The sequence below is a fragment of the Anolis sagrei genome, chromosome 2, assembly GCF_037176765.1.
Source record: "Anolis sagrei isolate rAnoSag1 chromosome 2, rAnoSag1.mat, whole genome shotgun sequence".
NCBI lineage: Eukaryota > Metazoa > Chordata > Lepidosauria > Squamata > Dactyloidae > Anolis > Anolis sagrei.
The window spans coordinates 4,473,542-4,497,511 of record NC_090022.1 but is presented as its reverse complement, the minus strand read 5'-3'; the positions used below and the strand labels follow the sequence as shown (position 1 = coordinate 4,497,511).

Here is a 23,970-nt window from a genome sequence, read left to right as displayed (position 1 = left end):
GTCTCTCTCTCTAAGACTTAGAGCTTCTGAACACCAAATCTTTGTGAGGGCCACACCCAGGCCCCAGGTTGCATCTTGTGCCCACCGAATCTATACCCTTAGCTTCATCCGGCTGGTTGCAGGTTGCTAGAGAATCAGGCACAGCCTCTTCAGACCAGGAAGCAGTCCCTCTGAGCTCTCCCCAGGCTGAGGACTTTCTATTCCAGGTCCCCCAGGAAGGCCTGCTCAACAAGTTTATTTATTTACAGCTTTTTATATTCCGCCCTTCTCACCCCGCAGGGGACTCAGGGTGGATTACAGTGTACACATATATGGCAAACATTCAATGCCAATTTTTGACATACAAACATATACAGACATACACAGAGGCTATTTAACTTTTTCTGGCCGCCAGGGGAGCTGTCGCTTTCATCGTCCATCTGCGACGCTGATGAAGCACTTCCGCATTCCCCGCATGCTTCCCCACTGGAACGCTTTGCTGGAGTCTTCTTTATGGCCTCATAAATCAGTTAATTTAGCCTCCCCACACTTTAAGGTGGTACCTAATTTTCCTACTTGACAGATGCAACTGTCTTTTGGGTTGCAAAGGTCGACAACAAGCTACACAATTGGTTGGAAACCCACTCCAACCCAGGCTGACTTCGAACTCATGACCTTTTGGTCAGAGTGATCTTAATGCAGCTGACACTCAGCCAGCTGCGCCACAATCCCAGTGCTGCAAGGCTTGTTTTGTAAATATCTGACTGTTGTTATTTATGATACAAGAACACACACACATACACACAAATTTCAAAGTCCTTTATGAGTAACAGATATATTGAGGTTTACCTCGAGGAAAATGAGTAAGGACCAACAACGAAAAGGATGGCGGTAGATTTAATCATTAGAAAATGAGGGCCCTTCCAAACATGGCAGAAACCGGGGTGGAAGCGGGTTACAATAAAGAAAATGACAATTAGAGTTAGTGGAATCATTTCAGGAACTGACTCAAAGCAATGCGACCTTAGCCATAGAAATAGGTAATACACACATACGTAGAAACATACAGAAAGCTATTAAAATATTTCAATAATACAATTGAATATTGTATTGTCGATATTTAAAGGATGTCAAACAAATTCCTCAGTCCAAGGTGGAGATCTGCTCTAATCCAGGCAGGTCACGTATTCTACTTTGTGTCTTTTCCCACCCCCTCTTAAAGAGTCTATGTGATTTGGAACACAATGTATAATATACTCAGGGGCCTATTTAGCTTTAGAGGATTGATTGATTGATTGATTGATTGATTGATTTGCCATACTTGTACCCCAGACCTTCTCTACCCCAACAGGGGAACTCAAGGCGGCTTACAATGGCAAAACGTCGAGCCTCAACACAATCACCTAAACGTTTCAATAACTGCAACCTATTAAACATGAGTCAAAAGAGATTTTAAAAGTTGAAAACTTAGAAAACACGCCATCCAAGTTCATGGTCTAAGTCAGTTCCAAGGTCAACTGCACAAGGTTTCGATTCAAAAATACTGCATTGCCTAGCTTCCAAAGGCCTGCTCACAGAGCCAGGTTTTGACTCTTTTCCTAAAGGCTAATAGGGAGGGAGCTGCTCTGATGTCGCTAGAGAGGGAGTTCCACAACAAGGGGCCACCACTGAGAAGGTCCTATCTCTTGTCCCTGCCAGCCGCACTTTGGAGATGGGCAGAGTGCAGGGCCTCTCCAGAAGATCTAAATCTATTATTATTAATATTATTATTATTATTATTATTATTATTATCTTTATTTATACCCCGCAAAATCTCTCGAAGGACTCGATGCGGCTTACAAAGGCCGAGGCTGCCGACAACAACAACATTCAATACACAGTAAAACTCATAAGCAAATAATAAAACATCAAACAAAACCTATGTGCTGGTTAATAGGGGATGATACATTTGGACAGGTAGCCTGGGCCAGCACCGTTTACAGGCTAAAGCCCTAAACGGTATATATTATTGTTGATACCGGAGCCCCCGGTGGCACAGTGGGTTAATCTCCTGTGCCGGCAGGACTGAAGATCAACAGGTCACAGGTTCAAATCCGGGGAGAGGTGGATGAGCTCCCTCTATCAGCTCCAGCTCCTCATGCGGGGACATGAGAGAAGCCTCCCACAAGGATGATAAAACATCAAAATCATCTGGGCGTCCCCTGGGCAACGTCCTTGCAGACGGCCAATTTTCTCATACCAGGAGTCACTCCTGACATGACAAAAAAAAAATGTTGATACCGTAGTCTTCCTAAAGGTCTCCGGGTGCTTCCAGACAGGCCCAAAAATGCGGAACTTGTTGAGGTTTTCACCTGAGGTGTCCAAACGACACCTCAAGTAAAAGTGAATTAATTCAGAACAAAGTAGGATTTACCTGCTTGCTTCCAAATTACTTAGATGCCTCATTAGATCCAGGCCTTCCTGAAAGGCCCGGGTCTAATGGGGTATTGGGCCTGTGAGGACTCCCTAGCAAGTAGTCCTGGGACTACCCAAGAGTGAGTCCCCTCAACCTCCCAAGTCTTCAAAAGAAGCCATAAAAACTTCTAAAAACTTACCAGAATGACATCTAGACACCCCACTGGAAAGCTTGGGTTTGGGGGAGGGGTACAGAGACTTAAATGCGCATCAAAACGGGTTTTTTAAAATCTGCTTCAGCATGCGTTTAACTGCAGTGTGGAAGTGCCCTCAGTCTGCCACTGGAAAGACACCAGGAAGGGACCATTCTGGTTTTCCTGGGAAGAAGGGAGTTCCAGATTTGGGAGCAGACACTGAGAAGGGCATCATCTCACATTCCCATCAACTGTGCAACCCCAGGCACAACCTGGGGATCACAACCAGATACAGTGAAGACATCTGCCCTTGCGCTATGCTACTCTGCTGCTGAGTATGCATGCCCAGTGTGGAACACATCTCACCATACTAAAACAGTGGATGTGGCTCTTAATGAGACATGCCGCATTATCACGGGCTGTCTGCGCCCTACACCACTGGAGAAATTACACTGCTTAGCCGGTATTGCACCACCTGATATCCGCCGGGAAGTAGCAGCCAATAGTGAAAGGACCAAGGTAGTGACATGTCCAGCTCATCCCCTGTTTGGGTATCAGCCAGCACGTCAACGACTTAAATCTAGAAATAGTTTTCTAAGATCGACAGAAACACTCTCTGGAACACTTCAGCAAGCAGGAGTCCAAAAGTGGCAGGCTCAAACCCAGAACCTCAATCAGTGGCTGGCACAGGATGAGAGACTCCCCCCTGGGCACACAGAAGACTGGGCAACTTGAAAGGCGCTGAACAGACTGCGCTCTGGCACCACGAGATGCAGAGCCAACCTTAAGAAATGGGGCCACAAAGAGTAGTCCACGACATGCGAGTGTGGAGAAGAGCAAACCACAGACCACCTGCTGCAATGCAGCCTGAACCCTGCCACATGCACAATAGAGGACCTTCTTATAGCAACTCCAGAGGCACCTCAAGTGGCCACTACTGGTCAAAGGACATTTAATAGAATGCCAAGTTTGCAAACTTTGTGGGGGTTTTGGTTTTTTTTTTAATGCAATACAACTGTTTGGTTTGCTCAACACAATAAATAAATAAAATCAGCCATGCTTGTGATGGTGGTGAGACTGAGAGGAGAGCCTCTCCTGAGGACTTGAGGGCCTAGGCAAGTTTATACAAGGAGATATGATCTGAAAATAGCCTGGCCTGGGACATTCAGGGCTTTATAAGCTATAACCAGTACTTTGCATTGTGCCCAGAGACAAACTGGCAGCAAGTGGAGCTGTTGCAACAGGGTGGTATGCATCTCTTCTCAATACAAGTCATAGAATCATAGAGTTGGAAGAGACCCCATAGGCCATCCAGTCCAACCCCCTAAGTCAGTGGTTCTCAACCTGTGAGTCTCCAGATGTTTTGGCCTCCAACTCTCAGAAATCCTAACAGCTGGTAAACTGGCTGGGATTTCTGGGAGTTGTGGGTCAAAACACCTGGGGGCCCACAGGTTGAGAACCACTCCTCTAAGTCATACCTACGTAGGCAGATACATATAGGCTTCAGATAACTGAGTGAATACCAATTCACTGGTTACATGCCACAGCTTCAGTGTGTTTGTGCCTTTGTATGTAAATAACTAATGGTAGTGCGAGTTACTTCAAAATGTGTTGGATGTCACAGGAGAGAAACCACAAAGGAAACTAAATACTGGGAGGGTGGGAAGTACTGGGTACAGTGTCTTCCCCCCCCCCCCCCCCCCCATTTCCATCTCTAATAAGACACAAAGCTTATGGGGAGAGGTGGGTAACAAACTACTAACTGCTGCTACTACTACTACTACTACTACTACTTTATTCCTACCTTCACTCACAGGTATCCTCCATTGTGTTCACAATCAGCCCCATTGCCTCCCATTCTAAGTCACCACAACAATGGTGATTCCCATGTCCAGTTTATATATGTATTAGCTTGATTTGGGAGTGAAGGTGTTGTTTATTCATTTAGTCGCTTCCGACTCTTCGTAACTTCATGGACAAGCCCATGCCAGAGCTCCTTGTCGGCCGTCACCACCCCCAGCTCCTTCAGAGTCAAGCCAGTCACTTCAAGAATACCATCCACCCACCAGTCCCCTTTTTCTCCCATTTTCCCCAGTATCATTGTCTTATCTAAGCTTTCCGGTCTTCTCATTATGTGGCCAAAGTACTTCATCTTTGCCTCTAAGTATTGGAGCTCAGCCTGTGATTGTGTTTCAGGATCAGGGTGCTTTGGATGTGGGGAGTGATGTCAATGAGTTGCAAGATGAGTTTCAAGATAGCAGTGGTTTGGCCACTGATATTGATGCAGAGAATGACCAGGAGATCACTGTTCAAAGTGTAGTTTCCCATGAGAATGTCCCTGAGGAGTGTGAGGATGATGGTGTGCTTTCTGAATTGTTACCAGAGAGTTCCAATGATAGGGAACATGAAAACAGCTCAGCACCCGGCCCAGCTGTAGAAATTAATGAGCAAATAGATAGATGGAGAAGATCAGTCAAAATAGGATATCCGAACAGTGGCTTCGGCGTTCTGCCAGGTTCCAAGAGAAAGAGATAAGAAATTCTCAGCTAAAGCAAAACCAGTTTCTGAGTGCTAGAGACATAGCTAATGATGATATAAAATTCCCAAGTACAGGATATGTAGTCAGATGAAGCATCGTTTGGAATCAAGTCAAGATCTCATCCTTGTCTATGGAAGCTTTGCTTGGAAAAGTCATGTCTTAAGTGCCTTTGTTTCATGGCTTTGATTCTTGGATTCTATGCTTCTATATTCATGCCTTGGATTCATGTTTCCTGATTTCTTGCATTTTATTTGGGAAGTTTTGACTTTGCTTCTATGGATTTTGCTGGACTATTACCCTGGACTGCTTTGTTCCTGCTTATCTTCCTACCTAATTGGATTTACCTATTTCTTTAAAGTGTTTTTTTTACCTTACTCCTTTTTAATTATCTTCAATAAAAGGATTGTTTTCCATCCAACGGTTTGGTGTTTAAAGTCAGATGGCTTTTCCTGTCCTGGAGTGCAACACTAATATCCTTCCCTCCAGTTAGCAGACAGGTTTTATTTCCTGAAGTATGGACTGGTTGGATCTTCTCGCGGTCCAAGGCACTCTCCGAATTTTCCTCCAGCGCTACAGTTCAAAAGCATGGTCCTTATGGTCCAACTCTCACATCCATAGGTTACTACGGGGAATACCATTGCTTTGACTATGCGGAAATTCGTTGCAAGTGTGATGTCTCTACTGTGTGAAGGTACCATATTTTAATTCTCTACAGTGGTCAGCAATTCTCCCTTCACCTTCCTCAAGCCACTCACTCCACCGCACACTAATCAGGGGAGTGCTACAGAAGTAGTCTGCATTGATTTCACTGAGCCTTTGTCCTTCCTGTGGGTTTTTTGATGTGAACGTACATGATCCATTCGGTTGAAACCCTTTCCACATTCCTGGCATTTATATGGCTTCTCCCCTGTGTGGATTCTTTGATGTGATAGCAAACTGTCCCCACGAGAGAAGCTCTTTCCACACTCCACGCATTTATACGGTTTCTCCCCTGTATGGATTTTTTGATGGGAATGGAGAGTTGCACTCTGACTGAAGCTTTTCCCGCATTCTAGGCATTGATATGGTCTCTCTCCTGTGTGGGTTCTTTGATGTAACCGTAAATACTGACTCCGAGAGAAGGCCTTTCCACACTCCGTGCATTTATATGGTCTCTCCTCTATATGAGTTCTTTGATGCAAGCGTAAGCTTCCACTCTGACTAAAGCTACTTCCGCACTCCAAACATTTGTAAGGCTTCTCTCCTGTGTGGGTTCGTACATGCGACTGTAGACAGGCATTGTCACCAAAGCTCTTTCCACATTCCAAGCAGTTGTATGGCTTTTCCCCTGTGTGGATGCGTTGATGTGAACGTAAACTGTCCCCACGAGAGAACCTCCTTCCACATTCCGTGCATTTGTATGGTTTCTCCCCTGTGTGCGCTCTTTGGTGTTTAGCACACGTTCCATAATCACTGAAGCTCTTTTCACATTCCATGCACTTATATGGCTTCTCCCCTGTGTGTTTCCTTTGGTGTGATCGCAGATGTCCACCCTGGCTGTAGCTCTTCCCACACTCGATGCATTTATATGGTTTGTCTTCTACGTGAGTCCTTTGATGTGAACGCAGATTGCCACTCTGACTGAAACTCTTTCCACATTCCATGCATTTATATGGTTTCTCCCCGGTGTGTGTTCTCTGATGTGAACACAGATGTCCACTCGCGCTGAAACTCATTCCACATTCCATGCACTGATATGGTTTCTCCTCTATATGTGTTCTTTGATGTGCGCGCAAATTTCCACTCTGACTGAAACTCTTTCCACACTCCATGCATTTATAGGGTTTCTCTCCCGTGTGGATTCTTTCGTGTGAACGGAGGTGTCCACTTCCACTGAAACTCTTTCCACATTCCATGCATGTATACGGCTTCTCCCCTGTGTGAGTCCTTTCGTGTAAATGTAGGTGTGCAGCCTGACTAAAACTGTTTCCGCATTCAATGCACTGATATGGTTTCTCCCCTGTATGAATTCTTAGGTGTGCTTGTAAACTATTACTACGAGCGAAGCTTTTCCCACATTCCATACACGTATACGGTTTCTCTCCTGTGTGAGTTATTTGATGTGAATGTAGATGTCCACTGCTACTAAAACCCTTTCCGCATTCTGTGCATCGGTATGGTCTCTCCTCTGTTTGGGTCTTTTGATGGTCAGCACCCGAGTCACCATCACTGAAACTCTTTGTCCATTCCACGGAGCTGTATGGATTCTCCCCTTGGTGGTTCTTCTGGTGGGCATAAAATGGTCCACTCTGACTGAAGGTCTTCCCACATTCCATGCACTGGTACGGCTTCTCCCCTGTATGAACTCTCAAGTGTATCTTGAAGTGCGATTTATATTTCCATTTCTTCCCACAGATCGGACATTGTTTCGAATGTGAGTCCAGGGATTTGGGAAAATCAGGGTCCAGAGAAGCAAAGGAGTTGTTTTTCCTTTGTTGCCGTCTTCTCTGTCTTTTTTGTCCCCTTTGATTTTCATTTTCCTCTTCTTTCATGACTGGCTTGGTTATATTTGTTGAGGTTAAAGCTGACTCCTGATAGGCCTCGCTATCCTCCTTAGCATCTGCTTGAGGAGAAAGAGAAAAGTCACATTAGGAAAAAAACTTGGGAATTCTGCATGCTGAGATTGTGAGCTAATGTGTTGTCAAATCACTGGATTGATGTGAGTTTTCTGGGCTGTATGGCCATGTTCCAGAAGCATTCTCTCCTGAGGTTTCGCCCACATCTGTGGCAGGCATCGTCAGAGGTTATGAGGTCTGTTGGAACTAGGAAAATTGGGTTTATATACCACCCAACAGGCCTCACGACCTCTGAGGATGCCTGTCATAGATATGGGTGAAACGTCAGGAGAGAATGCTTCTGGAACATGGCCATACAGCCCTGAAAACTCATAACAACCCATTGTGAGCTAACTTTTCTATTCAGACTCTGAAATGTAATTAAGCAACAATGCAGCTGCTTTTGAGAAAAGGGGCAAATTCCTTCCTTGAGATGGTTTACGAGAATTTTTTTAAAGCTATTAAAAGTGAATACATTTAATTTTGGGTGGGGTCCAGTGATGGCTTTTTCAACAGCGGTTTTATAACAGCTCGCTGGAAATTTTCCTTCCTGTAAGGAGGCATTAACCACCACCTTTACCCACTCCGCCAATCCCCCTCTGGCTTCTTTTATCAGCCAGGATGGGCAGGGGTCTAGGATGCATGTGGTGGGTCTCACTTCTCCAAGGATCCTGTCCACATCCTCAAGCTGAACCAATTGAAATGAATCCAATAAAACCGGACAAGCAGGTGTTCGTGTTACATCCTCAGAGACCGCAGTTAACATGGCGTCAAAGTCAGACCGGATTAACACAATTTTATCCACAAAGAACCGAGCAAATGCTTCACAGCGAGCCACCGAGTCGTCAGGGATCTCGCACTTAGGCAGATTTAATAGTCCTCTGACGACTCGGAATAGCTCAGCTGGACGATTCTTTGCGGATGCAATATTGGCAGCAAGAAATAGTTTCTGTGCCGCCGCTATTGCCATGCCGTAGGACCTTAGAAAGGTATTGAAACATGTTTGGGTTAATTTGGTAGGCTCCTGACGCCACACACACTCTAGCCTCCTCTTTTCTCGCTTCATCGCCGCCAGCTCCTCAGTGAACCAAGGAGCCGGTTTAGCTCTATTGCTTGAGAGGGGGCGCTCCGGAGCAATTGTATCAATTGCCCTAGTCATCTCACTGTTCCAGCAAGAGACCAGAGCATCGACAGAATCACTAGCCAAGGAGGTGGGAAACTCCCCAAGAGCCATCAAGAAACCATTTGGATCCATAAGTCTCTTGGGGCGGACCATTCTAATGGGTCCACCACCCTTGCGGAGGGTAAGAAGCAGAGTTAGTCTAAACATGATCAGGTGGTGATCGGTCCATGGCAATGGAGCGATGATCAGCTCCTCCACCCCGTCACCTTCATCCCATCCCTGACAAAAGACCAAGTCCAGTGTGTGCCCAGCACTATGGGTGGGACCAGATACTAGTTGGGACAGGCCCATGGTTGCCATGGCAGCCATAAAGTCCTGAGCTGCACCTGTTGGGGGAGCCTCAGCATAGACATTGAAATCTCCCAGGACTAAAAGCCGCTGGGAGTTCAAAGCCATGTCCGAGACCACCCCTGCTAGCTCAGGTAGGGAGACTGTCGTGCAGCGGGGTGGTCGGTACACTAACATAATCCCTATCCTGTCCCGGTCACCAATCCTAATGCCGATACACTCAAAGGAAGATGATTGTGGGATGGGGCACCTGATCATGGGGATAAAATCCTTATAGACCACTGCAACTCCGCCTCCTCGCCCTCCAGGTCTTGGTTGGTACTGCACAGAGTAACCTGGTGGACAGAGTTGGGAGAGATTCACCCCTCCCCCCTCGTCCAGCCAGGTCTCTGTAATGCAGGCCAGGTCAGCTTGTTCTTCTAGGATTAGATCTTGTATGATAGATGTTCCATGTATTTTGCAATAAGGTGGCTTCCCTTGGTTTGCAATCATATTTATATGCCGCCACTCCCTTGGGGCTCGGAGCGGCTTATAAGAATAGCTAAAATCTAAAATCATAGGGCCAATGACCCATCAATTATCATTATGTTCTTTAGTTCTGCCCCTTTTTCTGGGTTTAGGAGGGAAAAGGGGGACCTCGAGTTCAGTTTACACAGAGAAGCCTTTTGTACAGGACGTGAATCAGTTCCACCTGTAGAAAGCTTTGTCTTTTACAGCTTTGCTGGGGGGGATCCAGTCCCACAGCTCTACAGAGAACTACAGCATAGCCTTTCTTGGGGAATTTAGTTCCACAACTCTACAGCCAGCTCTTTGCTGGAGAAATACAGCTCCACGGTTTTACAGCCAGCCTTCACTGGGAATTGAAAGCCTTCTTTCCTCTTGGAAATCTACTAAAGGACTCTGTTTGGTAAGGACCACTTGCAGCAGCCATAATGCAATTTGGACCGGGTGTAGCAGAGCTTAAGTCAGATTGCCCAGGGAGGGGTCAAGGATTTCCCTTGTACAAGGAGGAAACAGTTTATGAAGAAAGTTGCCTGTCCCTTGTGGACAAGATTTAAGCAAGCCACCAGTTGATTCAAAGCCTTGAAGTATTTGTTGGATTTATTGAAGATTTAAGCTACAATAAAAACTTTGTTGAACTTTCTAAGTCTTTAAAAGAACTTTGTGTGGGGAAATCCAAAGGGCCTCTCAGCCAAGGCACCCCCGGCCTTCTATGATTCTCAGATTCTTGTTTCACCGCCCCACTCCACTTGCATTAGGCATGACACTGAAATTAAGATTTATGTTAAAAATACAATTTTGGACAAACTAAAACTTGGTTCACTGTATCCCATTTCCTGAAAGACATCCTTAGAGAAGGAATGAATTCATTCCTTCAGTATCGGCCCAACAAAACTTACTCAGGATGGCCACCTTCTCATCCTCCTCCACCTTGACTTGTGTGTAGAGAGCCATTTGGCCAAGAGACTTCACTCCTTCTTGGGGAAATTAGATAGATATCTCCTCAAAGTAGAGCAGCATCTGAAAGGGGAAATAGCATTGCTTCTGTGATTCTGTGATCTATATAAATAAAAATGCAATGTTCATTTGTGGGATTAACATAACTCAAAAACCACTGGACGAATTTACACCAAATTTGGACACAGGACACCTACTAACCCAAGGAGTGACCATCACTAAAAAAATAGATTTTGTCATTTGGGAGTTGTAGTTGCTGGGATGTATAGTATACCTACAATCAAAGAGCACTCTGAACACCAATGACGGAAATGAACCAAATGTGGCACACACAAGACTCCCATAACCCACAGTAAACACTAGAAGGGTTTGGTGGGCATTGACCTTGAGTTTGGGAGTTGTAGTTCACCTGAATCCAGAGAACACTTTGGACTCAGACAATGATGGATCTGGACCAAAGTTGGCACGAATATTCCATATGCCCAAATATGAACACTACTACTCGGACTTCCAAATTCAGACAGAGTTCTAGAGCACAATACTCCTGACCTCACAATCGTGTTAAAAAACAAAGTATGGATTGTCAATGTTGCAATCCCAGGTGACAGCAAGATTGAAGAGAAACAACTGGAAAAACTGACACAATATGGGGATTTAAAGATCAAACTGCAAAGAGTCTGGCTCAAGCCAGTCAAGGTGGTCCCAGTGGTGATCAGCACAGTGGGTGCAGTGCCTAAAGACCTTGGCCTGCACTTAAACACAATCAGCGCTGACAAGATTATCATCTGCCAGCTGCAAAAAGGGATCTGCACAAATCATTTGCCGATACATCACGTAGTCCTAGACACTTGGGAAGTGTCCGACGTGTGATCCAATTCAACAGCCAGCAGAGTGTCTGCTGTGGACTCATCTTGTTGTGCTTCAAATAGTAATAATAATAATAATAATAATAATAATACACTCAATTAAAGCTCTTTAAACACTATCCTAATAAATACACTGAACATTAAATGCCCAGCATCTCTTTAGGCTCTTTGGAATGAAAAGGCAGAAGGAAAAACAGGGAGGGAGCCAGTCTCATCTCATTGGGGAAATTATCCTATCGCCATTGGGGAGGCCTCTCCTGTGTCTCCACCAAATGTAAATGGTTAAAACCCAAGCAGACTCAGGTGGAAGGGGAAAAGTCATAGAAATATATCTAACATTAAAATGCAGAAAATATTACGGGGTGGAGTTGCATTCGTGTAATACTTAACCTACCCAACAGCTGTTGTTCAGAGAAGTTCAGAGGGCATCCATGGAGTTGGTGACCTAAAAATGGGGACAAGAAAGAGTTGTTAAAAAGAGATTCATGGGAGGTTAAGGACATCTAAGTGTAGATCATATCTAAGAAAGGCATAGTTGGGCTCTCCATGTCTATTATTATTATTATTTGAAACACAACCAGATGAGTCCACAGCAGACAAGATCACTCTGCTGGCTATTGTATTGGATCACACGTCGGACCCTTCCCAAGTATCCAGTGATTCCGGATATGAAAAAATTCGACAATACAATTCCCCATATTTTTTGCAAGTCAATTTCTCTCTCCCTTCTTTCATCTCCCCCATTTGTAAACAGTTTCTCTGGCCTCCTGGCTCCAAATACTTTCAAATATTTATTTGTTGTTTATTTATTTACGACATTTATATGCCGCCCTTCTCACCCCGAAGCGGATTACCAGATATATATACATACAATATATTATGTTATTTGCATAAAGGAAATAAAGCCCGGCTGCTCACTGGAGGGAAAGATACTAGAGACAAAGTTGAAGTACTTTGGCCACATCATGAGGAGACAGCAAAGCCTAGAGAAGACAATGATGCTGGGGAAAGTGGAAGGCAAAAGGAAGAGGGGCCGACCAAGGGCAAGATGGATGGATGGCATCGTTGAAGTGACCGGACTGACCTTGAGGGAGCTGGGGGTGGTGACGGCCGACAGGGAGCTCTGGCGTGGGCTGGTCCATGAGGTCACGAAGAGTCGGAGACGACTGAACGAATGAACAACAACATGTTATTTGCATAGTACAATATCTGCATTAAATAATAATAATAATAATAACTTTATTTATAACCCGCTACTATCTCCCCAAAGAGGACTTGGGGCAGCTAAGATGACGAAGGGGACTCAAAGCGGATTACCAGATATATATACATGCAATATATTATGTTATTAGCATAGTACAATATCAGTATTAATAAATAATAATAATAATAATAATAATAATAATAATAATACACTTTATTTATAACCCGCCACCATCTCTCCAAAGGGGACTCGGGGCAACTAACATGAGGCCAGGCCCAAAAATAATACAACATAATTAGACACAAAACAGCAAAAATAAATCATAACAAAATATACAAAACAACAAATAAAATAAACAGTATAAAATAGCATAGTAGAATCAAACACAAAGGGTGGGCCAGATATATGAGATAAGGAATATTACTATATTGTACTATACCATTATATTGTAATATTATTAGTAATATTATATGTAATATAAATATATAATTATAATATCATATTATTAGTAGTATTATATTGCATTACATTATAATATTATAAATATTATATGTATTATATTATATTATATTATATTATATTATATTATATTATATTAAAATGTTAAAAAGTTAAAACCCTGGGTGAGGTAGGAATTAAATATTACTATATTGCACTCTACCACTATATTGTCATATTATTAGTAATACTATATGTAATATAAATATATAATTATAATATCATATTATTAGTAGTATTATATTGCATTACATTATAATATTATAAATATTATATGTATATACAATATTTTACATTATATTATATTATATTATATTATATTATATTATATTATTAGCATAGCACACCTTAAAAACAGACAAGCATCCGGGGCTCTGAGGATGACCTGGGAAGGAATCCCACTGGAGCATGGCAGCGCATCCAAATACCTGGGAGTCACTCTGGACCGTGCTCTGACCTACAAGAAGCACTGCCTGAACATCAAACAAAAAGTGGGCGCTAGAAACAACATCATACGAAAGCTGACCGGCACAACCTGGGGATCACAACCAGACACAGTGAAGACATCTGCCCTTGCACTATGCTACTCTGCTGCTGAGTACGCATGCCCAGTGTGGAACACATCTCACCACGCTCAAACAGAGGATGTGGCTCTTAATGAGACATGCCGCATTATCACAGGGTGTCTGCGCCCTACACCACTGGAGAAATTACACTGCTTAGCCAGTATCGCACCACCTGACATCCGCCGGGAAGTAGCAGCCAATAGTGAAAGGAGCAAGGCAGAGACATCTCCAGCTCATCCCCTGTTTGGGTATCAGCCAGCACGTCAACGACTTAAATCAAGAAATAGTTTTCTAAGATCTACAGAGACACTCGCTAGAACACCCCAGCAAGCGAGAGTCCAAAAGTGGCAGGCTCAAACCCAGAACCTCAATCCATGTCTGATACCAAATGAGAGACTCCCCCCTGGGCACACAGAAGACTGGGCGACTTGGAAGGCGCTGAACAGTCTGTGCTCCGGCACCACGAGATGCAGAGCCAACCTCCAGAAATGGGGCCACAAAGTGGAGTCCACGACATGCGAGTGTGGAGAAGAGCAAACCACTGACCACCTGCTGCAATGCAACCTGAACCCTGCCACATGCACAAGGGAGGACCTTCTTATAGTAATACCAGAGGCACTCCAAGTGGCCAGATACTGGTCAAAGGACATTCAATCAACTACCAAGCTTGCAAATTCTGTGTTTTGTCTGTTTGTTTGTTTAAAAATGCAATACAACTGTTTGGTTTTCTCCTGACACGATAAATAAATAAAGCATAGCACAGGAGACAAGGTGGAACTGTCCCCTGACCCCCTCTCTCTTATACCCCTCTTTCTTATAGGACATTCTCCCCCTTGGAAGCCCCCTTCCCCACATATCGGAGACCCCAAAGCATGCAAGGGAGGCCTAGGGAGAGGGGAAAAGAGAGACCAGGGGGGCTTCCTTGGTTCCAGCACAACAACACCCCTCCTTACACACATACACATACTCAGACCCCCTCCCTTCCTCCAGGAGACCCCCCCCCCCTTCCAGGCATGAACCCAAAATAGACATCTCTCCCTCCCCAGGCAAGAGGGGGATTTGCAGAGATTTGCACCTTTCCCAAGTGGGATTTCAGGACCACTTGGAGGACAGCAAGGGAAGCCAAGCAAGAGGGAGAAGCCCAAAGGGCACCCAGCCCACCTTCCCAGCCCCAGCCCCCCAAGGCACCTGGGAGCCTTCTTCCAAATGACAGTTTGGCTGGAAGAAAGGAGGAAAAGAGGGAGTGGGGAACTCTTCTTAGTCCTCCAAGCTTCCTAGAGAAGGCAATGGAAATGCTAAACAAGGGGGAGGAGAAGAGTGACGCATCTTCTGACCTCATCCTGGGGGAAAGCAAAGGGGGCTCCTCTTGGAAAGGGACTGCAGGCCATATGATCCTACTATTAGAGTGAGACTCCAGTTGGAGTCAATTAAGTCAGAAGTCAGTTGAGACTTGAGTCAGCTGGAAGTCAGATGAGTCTGTTGATGTCAGTTAGAGCAGGAGTATAGTCAGGATGCTGCAGTGAGATAGAATCATAGAATCAAAGAGTTGGAAGAGACCTCCTGGGCCATCCAGTCCAACCCCATTCTGCCAAGAAGCAGGAATATTGCATTCAAAGCACCCCTGACAAATGGCCATCCAGCCTCTGCTTAAAAGCTTCCAAAGAAGGAGCCTCCACCACACTCCGGGGCAGAGAGTTCCACTGCTGAACGGCTCTCACAGTCAGGAAGTTCTTCCTCATGTTCAGATGGAATCTCCTCTCTTGTAGTTTGAAGTCATTGTTCCATTGCGTCCTAGTCTCCAAGGAAGCAGAAAACAAGCTTGCTCCCTCCTCCCTGTGGCTTCCTCTCACATATTTATACATGGCTATCATATCTCCTCTCAGCCTTCTCTTCTTCAGGCTAAACATGCCCAGCTCCTTAAGCCGCTCCTCATAGGGCTTGTTCTCCAGACCCTTGATCATTTTAGTTGCCCTCCTCTGGACACATTCCAGCTTGTCAATATCTCTCTTGAATTGTGGTGCCCAGAATTGGACACAATATTCCAGATGTGGTCTAACCAAAGCAGAATAGAGCATGGGGAGCATTACTTCCTTAGATCTAGACACTAGGCTCCTATTGATGAGGCCAAAATCCCATTGGCTTTTTTTGCTGCCACATCACATTGTTGGCTCATGTTTAACTTGTTGTCCACGAGGACTCCAAGATCTTTTTCACACATACTGCTCTCGAGCCAGGCATTGTCCCCCATTCTGTATCTTTGCATTTCATTTTTTCTGCCAGTTAATGGATGAGTCTGATTGCAGCAGATGTAGAGGACACTATAGTACAGTCAGTTGAAGTATAGTACAGTTTTAAGTATTATTTAGTTAACATAAAACCAATAATCAATGTACCTGTATGCTGAATATATGAAGTTTATAAGTAAATCAACTATGTTAACTTTTAACAAAGACTACTGGTTACTTGGTCTCTTGAGAGCATGATTTAAAACCAATATATTTTATGGGAAAGTAGATGATATATTTTTTGGGCAACCAAAATAATACTTCTGAAGGTCTGCTATATATTTTATGCAATGGCATATTTTTATTTCTAACAGTTCAAAGAGATAACCAGGTATATCAGTCTAACATAGTGTTCCCAACCTGTTTTTGACCAGGGACCACTTTGATCAGGGACTATTTTGTTCAGGGTCCACTTTGACCAGGGACCACTTTGACCAGGGTCCACTTTGACCAGGGATCATTTTGAGCAGGGTCCACTTTGACCAAGGACCACTTTGACCAGGGACCATTTTGTTCAGGGTCCACTTTGACCAGGGACCATTTTGAGCAGGGTCCACTTTGACCAAGGACCACTTTGACCAGGGACCATTTTGTTCAGGGTCCACTTTGACCAGGGACCATTTTGAGCAGGGTCCACTTTGACCAGGGACCACTTTGACCAGGGACCATTTTGAGCAGGGTCCACTTTGAGCAGGGACCACTTTGAGCAGGGTCCACTTTGACCAGGGACCACTTTGACCAGGAACCACTTTGACCAGGGATCACTTTGACCAGGGACCACTTGACCAGAGACCACTTTGATCAGGGACTATTTTGTTCAGGGACCACTTGGACCAGGGACACCTTTGACCAGGGTCCACTTTGACTAGGGACCACTTGACCAGGGACCATTTTGAGAAGGCTCCACTTTGACCAGGTACCACTTTGACCAGGGGCCACTTTGACCAGGGACCACTTTCACCAGGAACCACTTTGACCAGAGACCACTTTGACCAGGGGCCACTTTGACCAGGGACCGCTTGACCAGGATGCACTTTGACCAGGGACCACTTTGATCAGGGTGCACTTTGACCAGGGACCATTTTGAGAAGGCTCCACTTTGACCAGGTACCACTTTGACCAGGGGCCACTTTGACCAGGGACCACTTTGACCAGGAACCACTTTGACCAGAGACCACTTTTACCAGAGACCACTTTGATCAGGAACTATTTTGTCCAGGGACCACTTTGACCAGGGACCACTTTGACCAGGGACCATTTTGAGCAGGGTCCACTTTGATCAGGGACTATTTTGTCTAGGGACCACTTTGACTAGGGTCCACTTTGACCAGGGACTACTTTGACCAGGGACCACTTTGACCAGGATGCACTTTGACCAGGGACCACTTTGACCAGGGACCACTTTGACCAGGGACCACTTTGACCAGGGATTGTGTTCCTTGAAGATGTAAAGAGTCCTAGGAAGAGCCAGGCAGAGCAACAGAAGGAGGAATTCTTCCTCTTCTTTAATACACTGCAGCCACCTTGAATCCCAGTGAATAAAACTAATGATACATGTGCTACCGTACTTTTTCATTCATTGGTAAAGTAGACGCATAGTAACCAATAGGAATGTTCATCAGCATCTATACCAAATAATCAGGCTATAAAATCCCTTTCGGTAATCACTGAAAAAAGGAGAATATTTTAGACTGTTGTGATGAGGAGGGAGATCTAACACACTACCTATCACCCACCCTAGCATGATAGCCATGTATAAATATGTGAGAGGAAGTCAAAGGGAGGAGGGAGCAAGCTTGTTTTCTGCTTCCCTGGAGACTAGGACACAATGGAAGAATGGCTTCAAACTACAAGAAAGGAGATTCCATCTGAACATAAGGAAGAACTTCCTGACTGTGAGAGCCGTTCAGCAGTGGAACTCTCTGCCCCGGAGTGTGGTGGAGGCTCCTTCTTTGGAAGCTTGTAAACAGAGGCTGGATGGTCATCTGTCAGGGGTGATTTGAATGCAATATTCCTGCTCCTTGGCAGAATGGGGTTGGACTGGATGGCCCCTAAGGTCTCTTCCAACACAAGGATCCTATGGTTCTATGCCACAGCTTTGTTTGCTTCATGGACAATGTGGAAATTGGGCATTGAGATTTTGCGGACTGATGCAACAGGAGCGAGCCAGAGTGGTGTCCTGGTCTAAGTGTTGCACTAGGACTCTGGGAGACCAAGGTTTAAATCCTGACTCCACCATGGAAATCTATGGAGGGATCTTGGGGAATTCACACTCTTTCCACCTCAGAGAAAGGCAATGTGGGCAAACCTGAATAATAAATCTTGCCAGGAAAACCCAAAAAGGAGGTTGATATAGGCTGGATTTGACCCGAATGCACATGATAATACCAACTAGAGGACGCAGCAGGACTGCCAATCATGATAGGTTGGCTTTATTAGCTGCATAGTAAACATGGGTTCTATGAAGATCTCCCCTTCTCCAGATGTTCTCTTCCACAGTTCTTCAGATTCACCTGGCAGGGCTTCTTTGATACAGACTATGAGCATGACTCTGGGAAAGAAAAGAGAGATAATTATTGCAGGAAAAACCTCTTTCCGTGTGCATGGTAAGGTTGCCAATGTTTTCCACTGGGATCTGCCCTTCAAGGACTGTTTTCTCTGTTTTCAAAAGTAATTTCTAAAAAAGGAGAAAAAGCATTTTAAAAAAGCAAAGCAGCAACATCAGCATGAGCAGCAGTTTAGCAGATCAGAAGCTTCTTGTGCCAGCAGTAGAGCCATTGATCTTCAGCAATTCAGGAACGGAGCCTAGCTTAAAAGTTACAAAATACTTTCAAAGAACAACATATCCGGAGGGAGAAGTATTTATTTATTTATTTATTTTACAGTATTTATATACTGCTTTTCTCACCCCTAGGGGGACTCTATCTATCTATCTATCTATCTATCTATCTAACTATCTAACTATCTCACAGTATACACCTTGTCTCAGGAGAAGAAGAAAAGACAAACAAAATTGGAGGACTCAGGAACTTGCCATGTGTTCAGAAAAAGAGGTATGTCTCTGGCTGGATCTACACTGCCATATATCCCAAGATCTGATCTCAAATTATCTGCTTTGAACTGGATTATATGAGTCTACACTGCCACATCATCTGGGATAAGCAGATAATTGTGGCACAGCTAGTTAGTAGCCAGCTGCATTACATCACTACTGACAGAGAGGTCATGAGTTCAAAGCCAGCCCAGGTCAGAGTAAGCTCTCAACCATTAATAGTCTAGCTTGCTGTTGACCTATGCAGCCCGAAAGACAGTTGCATCTGTCAAGTAGGAAATTTAGGTACCGCTTTCTGTGGGGAGGCTAATTTAACTAATTTACATAAAACCTTCCAGCGGTGTGCGTAAGAATGAGGAAGTACTCCATCAAGGACTTGGTGTCACAAGTGGATGGTGAAGCGGCAGCTCCCCCTGTGGCCGGAATAGAGCACACCCTCATGAAGCTGGAAAGATGGAATATTAAATTGCCTCTGTGTCTGTCTATATATGTTGTATGTCTAATGGCATCAAATGTTTGCCATGCATATGTGCATTGTAATCCCCCGAGTCCCCTGCGGGGTGAGTAGGGCGGAATATAAATACTGTAAAAATTAAAATAAATAAAATAATCAGAGATCAGATTCTGGGATATAGGGCAGTGTAGATCCAGCCTCTGAGAAGTATCAGGCTGGATATACACTGCCCTCTCTCCCAAGATCTGATCCCAGATTATCTACTTTGAACTGGATTATATGAGTCTATACCGCCAGATAATCCAGGATAAGAATCTGGAATCCGAACCTGGGTTGTATCAGTCTAACAAGAAATGGGATAGGAGGGGAGAACATACAAGATGTGCTTTGTGCCTTTTGGTTGGCCAATGATTGGTTTTGCGTTAGCCAAAAAGGTTTTTGCATGCAATTGGTCCATAATTTTTGTCTTGTCCTTTTTGTCAGGATGATTGAAAGTATGCATGTATGTTTTTTCAATGTGTTTCAATATGATTAACAATGGTGTTCATATGTATTCAAGATGGATTCACTTATATTCAATTGTATGCTGGAATTGTTGTTGTAAGAGACAGAGAGGCAGAGAAGAAAATACCTTGACAGAAGTAAGATAACAAATTCTCTCTGTCTGGGAAGAATTAGGGAGTTGCCGGCTTACAGCCAAAGTGAAACTGATAAGCAGATGGTCTGAAAACTGTTTTGTGCTGTGCTTTGTAGTTCATGATGTAGCCCGCTGAGAAGTAGATGTGTATTGAGATGTACTAAGTAAACTTGAAGTTACTTCTGAAACTGGCAGACTGCAGCGTCCTGTTTTGCGTCTGTGTGATCTAATAACCTCAATTCCGCTGCGCGTAGACCCCAGGGTCTCACTCTGACACTTTTGTGGATTTGGGATTTTGATCTATTTTGATATTTTCTCCTATTTTTTAAAACAGAGAAAGAAGCAATAAAATTAGTATGAAATTTATATAAGACTTCATGACACCTTTGTCAGTCCAAAACAGCACTACATGTCTTGGAGATGTTCTATCTAGTAGGGCTGGGCGGTTTCATTTCGTTAATTCGTAATTCATTAATAATTCGTTAATTTTTTCAATTACAAAACGATAACGAACCATTCTGGAGCAATTATTTAAAAAAACGAATTTTCAAAAACGTTTTGTAAATGCTTCGTATTTCGATATTGTATTCGTTTTGTTATTGTTTTGAGGTCGTTTCGTTATTATTTCCGCATGTCTGGGCCAGTTTTATGGTTTAATTAGTGAAAAAAAATTATAATATCACACCAACAGTCAACAACAGAGGGAGAGGGAAGCTTCAGAAGGTTTTGGAGGTTTTTTAGCGTATTTCGCGGTCGCGTCCGCCATTAACGAATCAATTCGTTATTGTTTCGGAAATCGATTCGTTAATTTTTTTACCATTTACAAAATTTCGTAAATATCGAACTTTTTAAAAGGAAAATTTTGTAATTATTTTAAATATCGAAACAAAAAAACCCCCCAAATACAAATCGATTTTAGAAACAAATTTTTCCGTTGTTACCCAGGCCTACTATCGAGCACATCATGCCCAAGCTGTGATATGAGCCGAGGTCCCTCCCAACCTTGACCGTGGAACAGAGCCTTGATTTCAGCACAAACTTTCAAATGTCTGTCATGGCTGTTTCTGGTTTACATCAGGAAAGGTAAAATCAAAGCCCACAGTACCAGTTCCTCTTACCATTTGGGGGCACATAGCGGATCCTGTCCACAGGGAATCCCAAAGCAAAAGCCAGGTCCTTGAAGTGTTTCTTCACTGTAGCTGAGACTCTGGATTCCCTAGCTTCAGAAGCAAAGAAGATGTTGCATTCAGAACGATTGGCAACATCAGAAAGAAGGAAGATCTGCAGAACAGGATTGAAAAACTCACATAGGAATGTCATGTTGGAAATAGCAACCTTCTTCAAGCCTCCACTAGTTATTTGTTGTGTATATAAGAGGGTTGAATGAAAAGTAATGCCTCCACCTTCGTGACTTGGGTTTCGATAGGAATATTTTAATAAATCAAATGCAGAAATAATCCTTAGAATGTGTTCTTTAACTACCACTATTCACTTTTCCCCATAATCACCAGACAATCGGATACATTTCTGCCAACAATGAATACGTTTTCTGAAGCTGTCACGGAAGAAGTCAACACTCTGCCCCTGCTCAATGTGACATTTAAATACAATCCTCGTGTCTACTCTTAAACATATGTTACCCAAGCTAAACATATGCAGCTCCCTCAACCATTCCTCATTGGGCTTGGTCTCCAAATTGTTGATTATTTTGGTCACTCTTCTGTGGATACGTTCCAGCTTGTCAATATTGTCTTGAATTTTGGTGCCCAAAACTGAACACAGGAGTCATTTGAAGGATTCTCTGGGAATGATGGGTCAATCAGTGATGGAGAAGAAGGAGACACCATGGATTAGACTAAGATAAGAGAAGTGCAAGCTATTTGTGAGGAGCAACAACTAGTTATACTTTTATGGGGTTCTCTGGGGGTGAAGACTGGCAATCAGGGGATCCAACTGAGTCTTGGGGGGATCTAAGTCTTGACAGGAGATGGAAGACTTGGAGGGGACAAGGGGGCTCACGTGAAGAGCTGGAAACAGCTGCGGGGGATAACGATGGTGCAGTGGATAACGATGGTGCAACTCATCATCTTCTGATGATGAGTTGTAAATAAAAGTGGGTTCAGGGATGAGGAATCCTTGCAGAAGGCAAGGTGTTGGTGTGCATTCGTGTTTTGAGTGCTGTGTGACTTGCTGCTGCCAGTTTTGTGTTTGGTGCTGGTTTGGGATCTGCAGTTTGAATCTCCTGATCATTTGCATGTTATTGACCCGGATTGGCTTCTCGTGAGTGTGGACTTCTCTCTTCCTGGACCTGGACCGGCTTGGCTAAAGACGCTGCTTCTGTGGACTCTGGAGCTGCGCTGTTTTGGATATCTCCTGCTTCGAGCCTGGACTTCAGCTGATGACGCTTCTCTTCCTGAGGCTCCTCCTTTTCTTAACCAGTCCAATTGGGAGCAGCAATTGCACCTAACCTATTGACATCCACCAACGTTAGATAAGAGTTGACAAATATATTGTGTTGATTAGACAAGTCTCAAATGCCTAATGATTCCATGAGCTTATACTTAGTGGGAGTAGCCATTGGATTGGGCAACCGAATCAACCAAACATAGGTAAGGTTTGACTGTGCAAGTTTTTGCTGATTCAGTGGGACTGCTCTTAACAACGAATGGGATTGAGATCCCTGAAATCAATCAAAGATATATTACATGTTAAGTACCAAAAATACACATTGATTCAATGGCTCCGTTCTAACTGGAAGTAGTAGGTGGACAAACGCTAGGTTTTAGGGGTTGAGGTGGCGCAATGAGTTAAACTCATGTGCTGCATAACTGCTGACCTGAAAGTTGGCAGTTTGAATACACGAGATGGGGTGAGCTCTTGCCTGTCAGCCCTAGCTCCTGTCAACCTAGCAGTGCGAAAACATGCAAATAGGTACTGTATTTTCTGGTGTATAAGACTACTTTTAAACCCAAGAAAATCTTCTCAAAAGTCAGGGGTCGTCTTATACGCGATAGTAGTCTTATAGAGCGGGTGCTGAAACTTCCAATCCGGATTGGAGAATCTGTGATTGCCGCATATGGTGAGGGGAGCTCAAAAATGGCAGTGGCCACGTCCCTGCCGTATGCAGCGACTATATGAAAGCATTAAGGGTGACACTGTACAAGTAAGGTAGAAGAAAATGCATTCATCAGCATTCGTGGACTTAATGCGGTCCCGATGGTAAGGTGAAGGGGTGCCTCATCGTGAAGGTGTAAGTGAAGGGCAGAGCAAGCTGCAGGCATCCGGAGCACCCGGGGTATGGAAAAAAGAGATAGAGTGACTCTGGGTCCAGAAAAACACACCTCTTTTACCTGTCTGGCCCATCCTTGTATCCTATTACCATAACTTCTCCTCTGCCTCTCAGATCTCGCTCCTGAAGACTGCAGTGAAGCAGCGCAGGTGCACGGGTGTGAGATCTGAGAGGCAGTGAATGAGGTAAAGTAACAGGAAAATTACCATATTGAAACCAAATCTGATGCTTGTTAAATTTTTATTTGGTGCACATTGGAAGAGGGGTAGTCTTATATGGCTAGTATATCCTAAACTCTATATTTTAACTGGAAAAGTTGGGAGACGTCTTATACACCCAGTCGTCTTATATGCCGGAAAATACGGTACTGCTTTGGCGGGAAAATGCAAAGAGATGCTCCAAGCAATCTTGCCAGCCACATGACCAGGTGGCTCCTCAACTTGAAAATGGAGAAAAGCACCTCCCCAGAGCCAGAGATGAGTATCGCCTC

At 44.1% G+C, this 23,970-nt stretch overlaps 2 protein-coding genes across 3 annotated transcripts in view; both read right to left on the bottom strand.

Moving 5' to 3' along the window:
• Positions 1–783: 783 nt before the first annotated feature.
• On the bottom strand, positions 784–15,052 carry LOC132766207 (zinc finger protein 420-like). Of its 2 annotated transcripts, XM_067465032.1 has the most exons (4): positions 14,952–15,052; positions 11,890–11,940; positions 10,572–10,692; positions 784–7,705 (listed from the first exon to the last, which is right to left on the bottom strand). In XM_067465032.1, exons 3-4 carry the CDS (start codon positions 10,624–10,626, stop codon positions 5,877–5,879), a joined length of 1,884 nt encoding a protein of 627 aa, XP_067321133.1. In that variant the 5' UTR covers positions 10,627–10,692; positions 11,890–11,940; positions 14,952–15,052; the 3' UTR covers positions 784–5,876. The 2 variants fall into 2 exon arrangements, with proteins under 2 accessions (XP_067321133.1, XP_067321132.1); XM_067465031.1 differs by lacking the exon at positions 11,890–11,940 and having other exon boundaries at positions 784–7,708.
• Positions 11,914–23,970, bottom strand: part of LOC132766386 (lipocalin-like) — a 24,242-nt gene continuing 12,185 nt past the window's right edge. The window contains exons 5-7 of the mRNA XM_067463253.1: positions 21,310–21,411; positions 14,839–14,981; positions 11,914–11,940 (exon numbers count right to left, since the gene is read on the bottom strand). Of these exons, the coding sequence (XP_067319354.1) occupies positions 11,914–11,940; positions 14,839–14,981; positions 21,310–21,411 (272 nt within the window). The remainder of the gene's footprint in view (positions 11,941–14,838; positions 14,982–21,309; positions 21,412–23,970) is intronic.

Coding starts and splice junctions, on each gene's coding strand:
- LOC132766207 (XM_067465031.1), bottom strand. CDS start 10,626: ATGGCTCTCTACACACAAGTCAAGGTGGAGGAGGATGAGAAGGTGGCC. Junction 7,709..10,571: donor TGAGAAGGTGGCCATCCTGA/GTAAGTTTTGTT, acceptor TTTCTCCTCAAG/CAGATGCTAAGGAGGATAGC.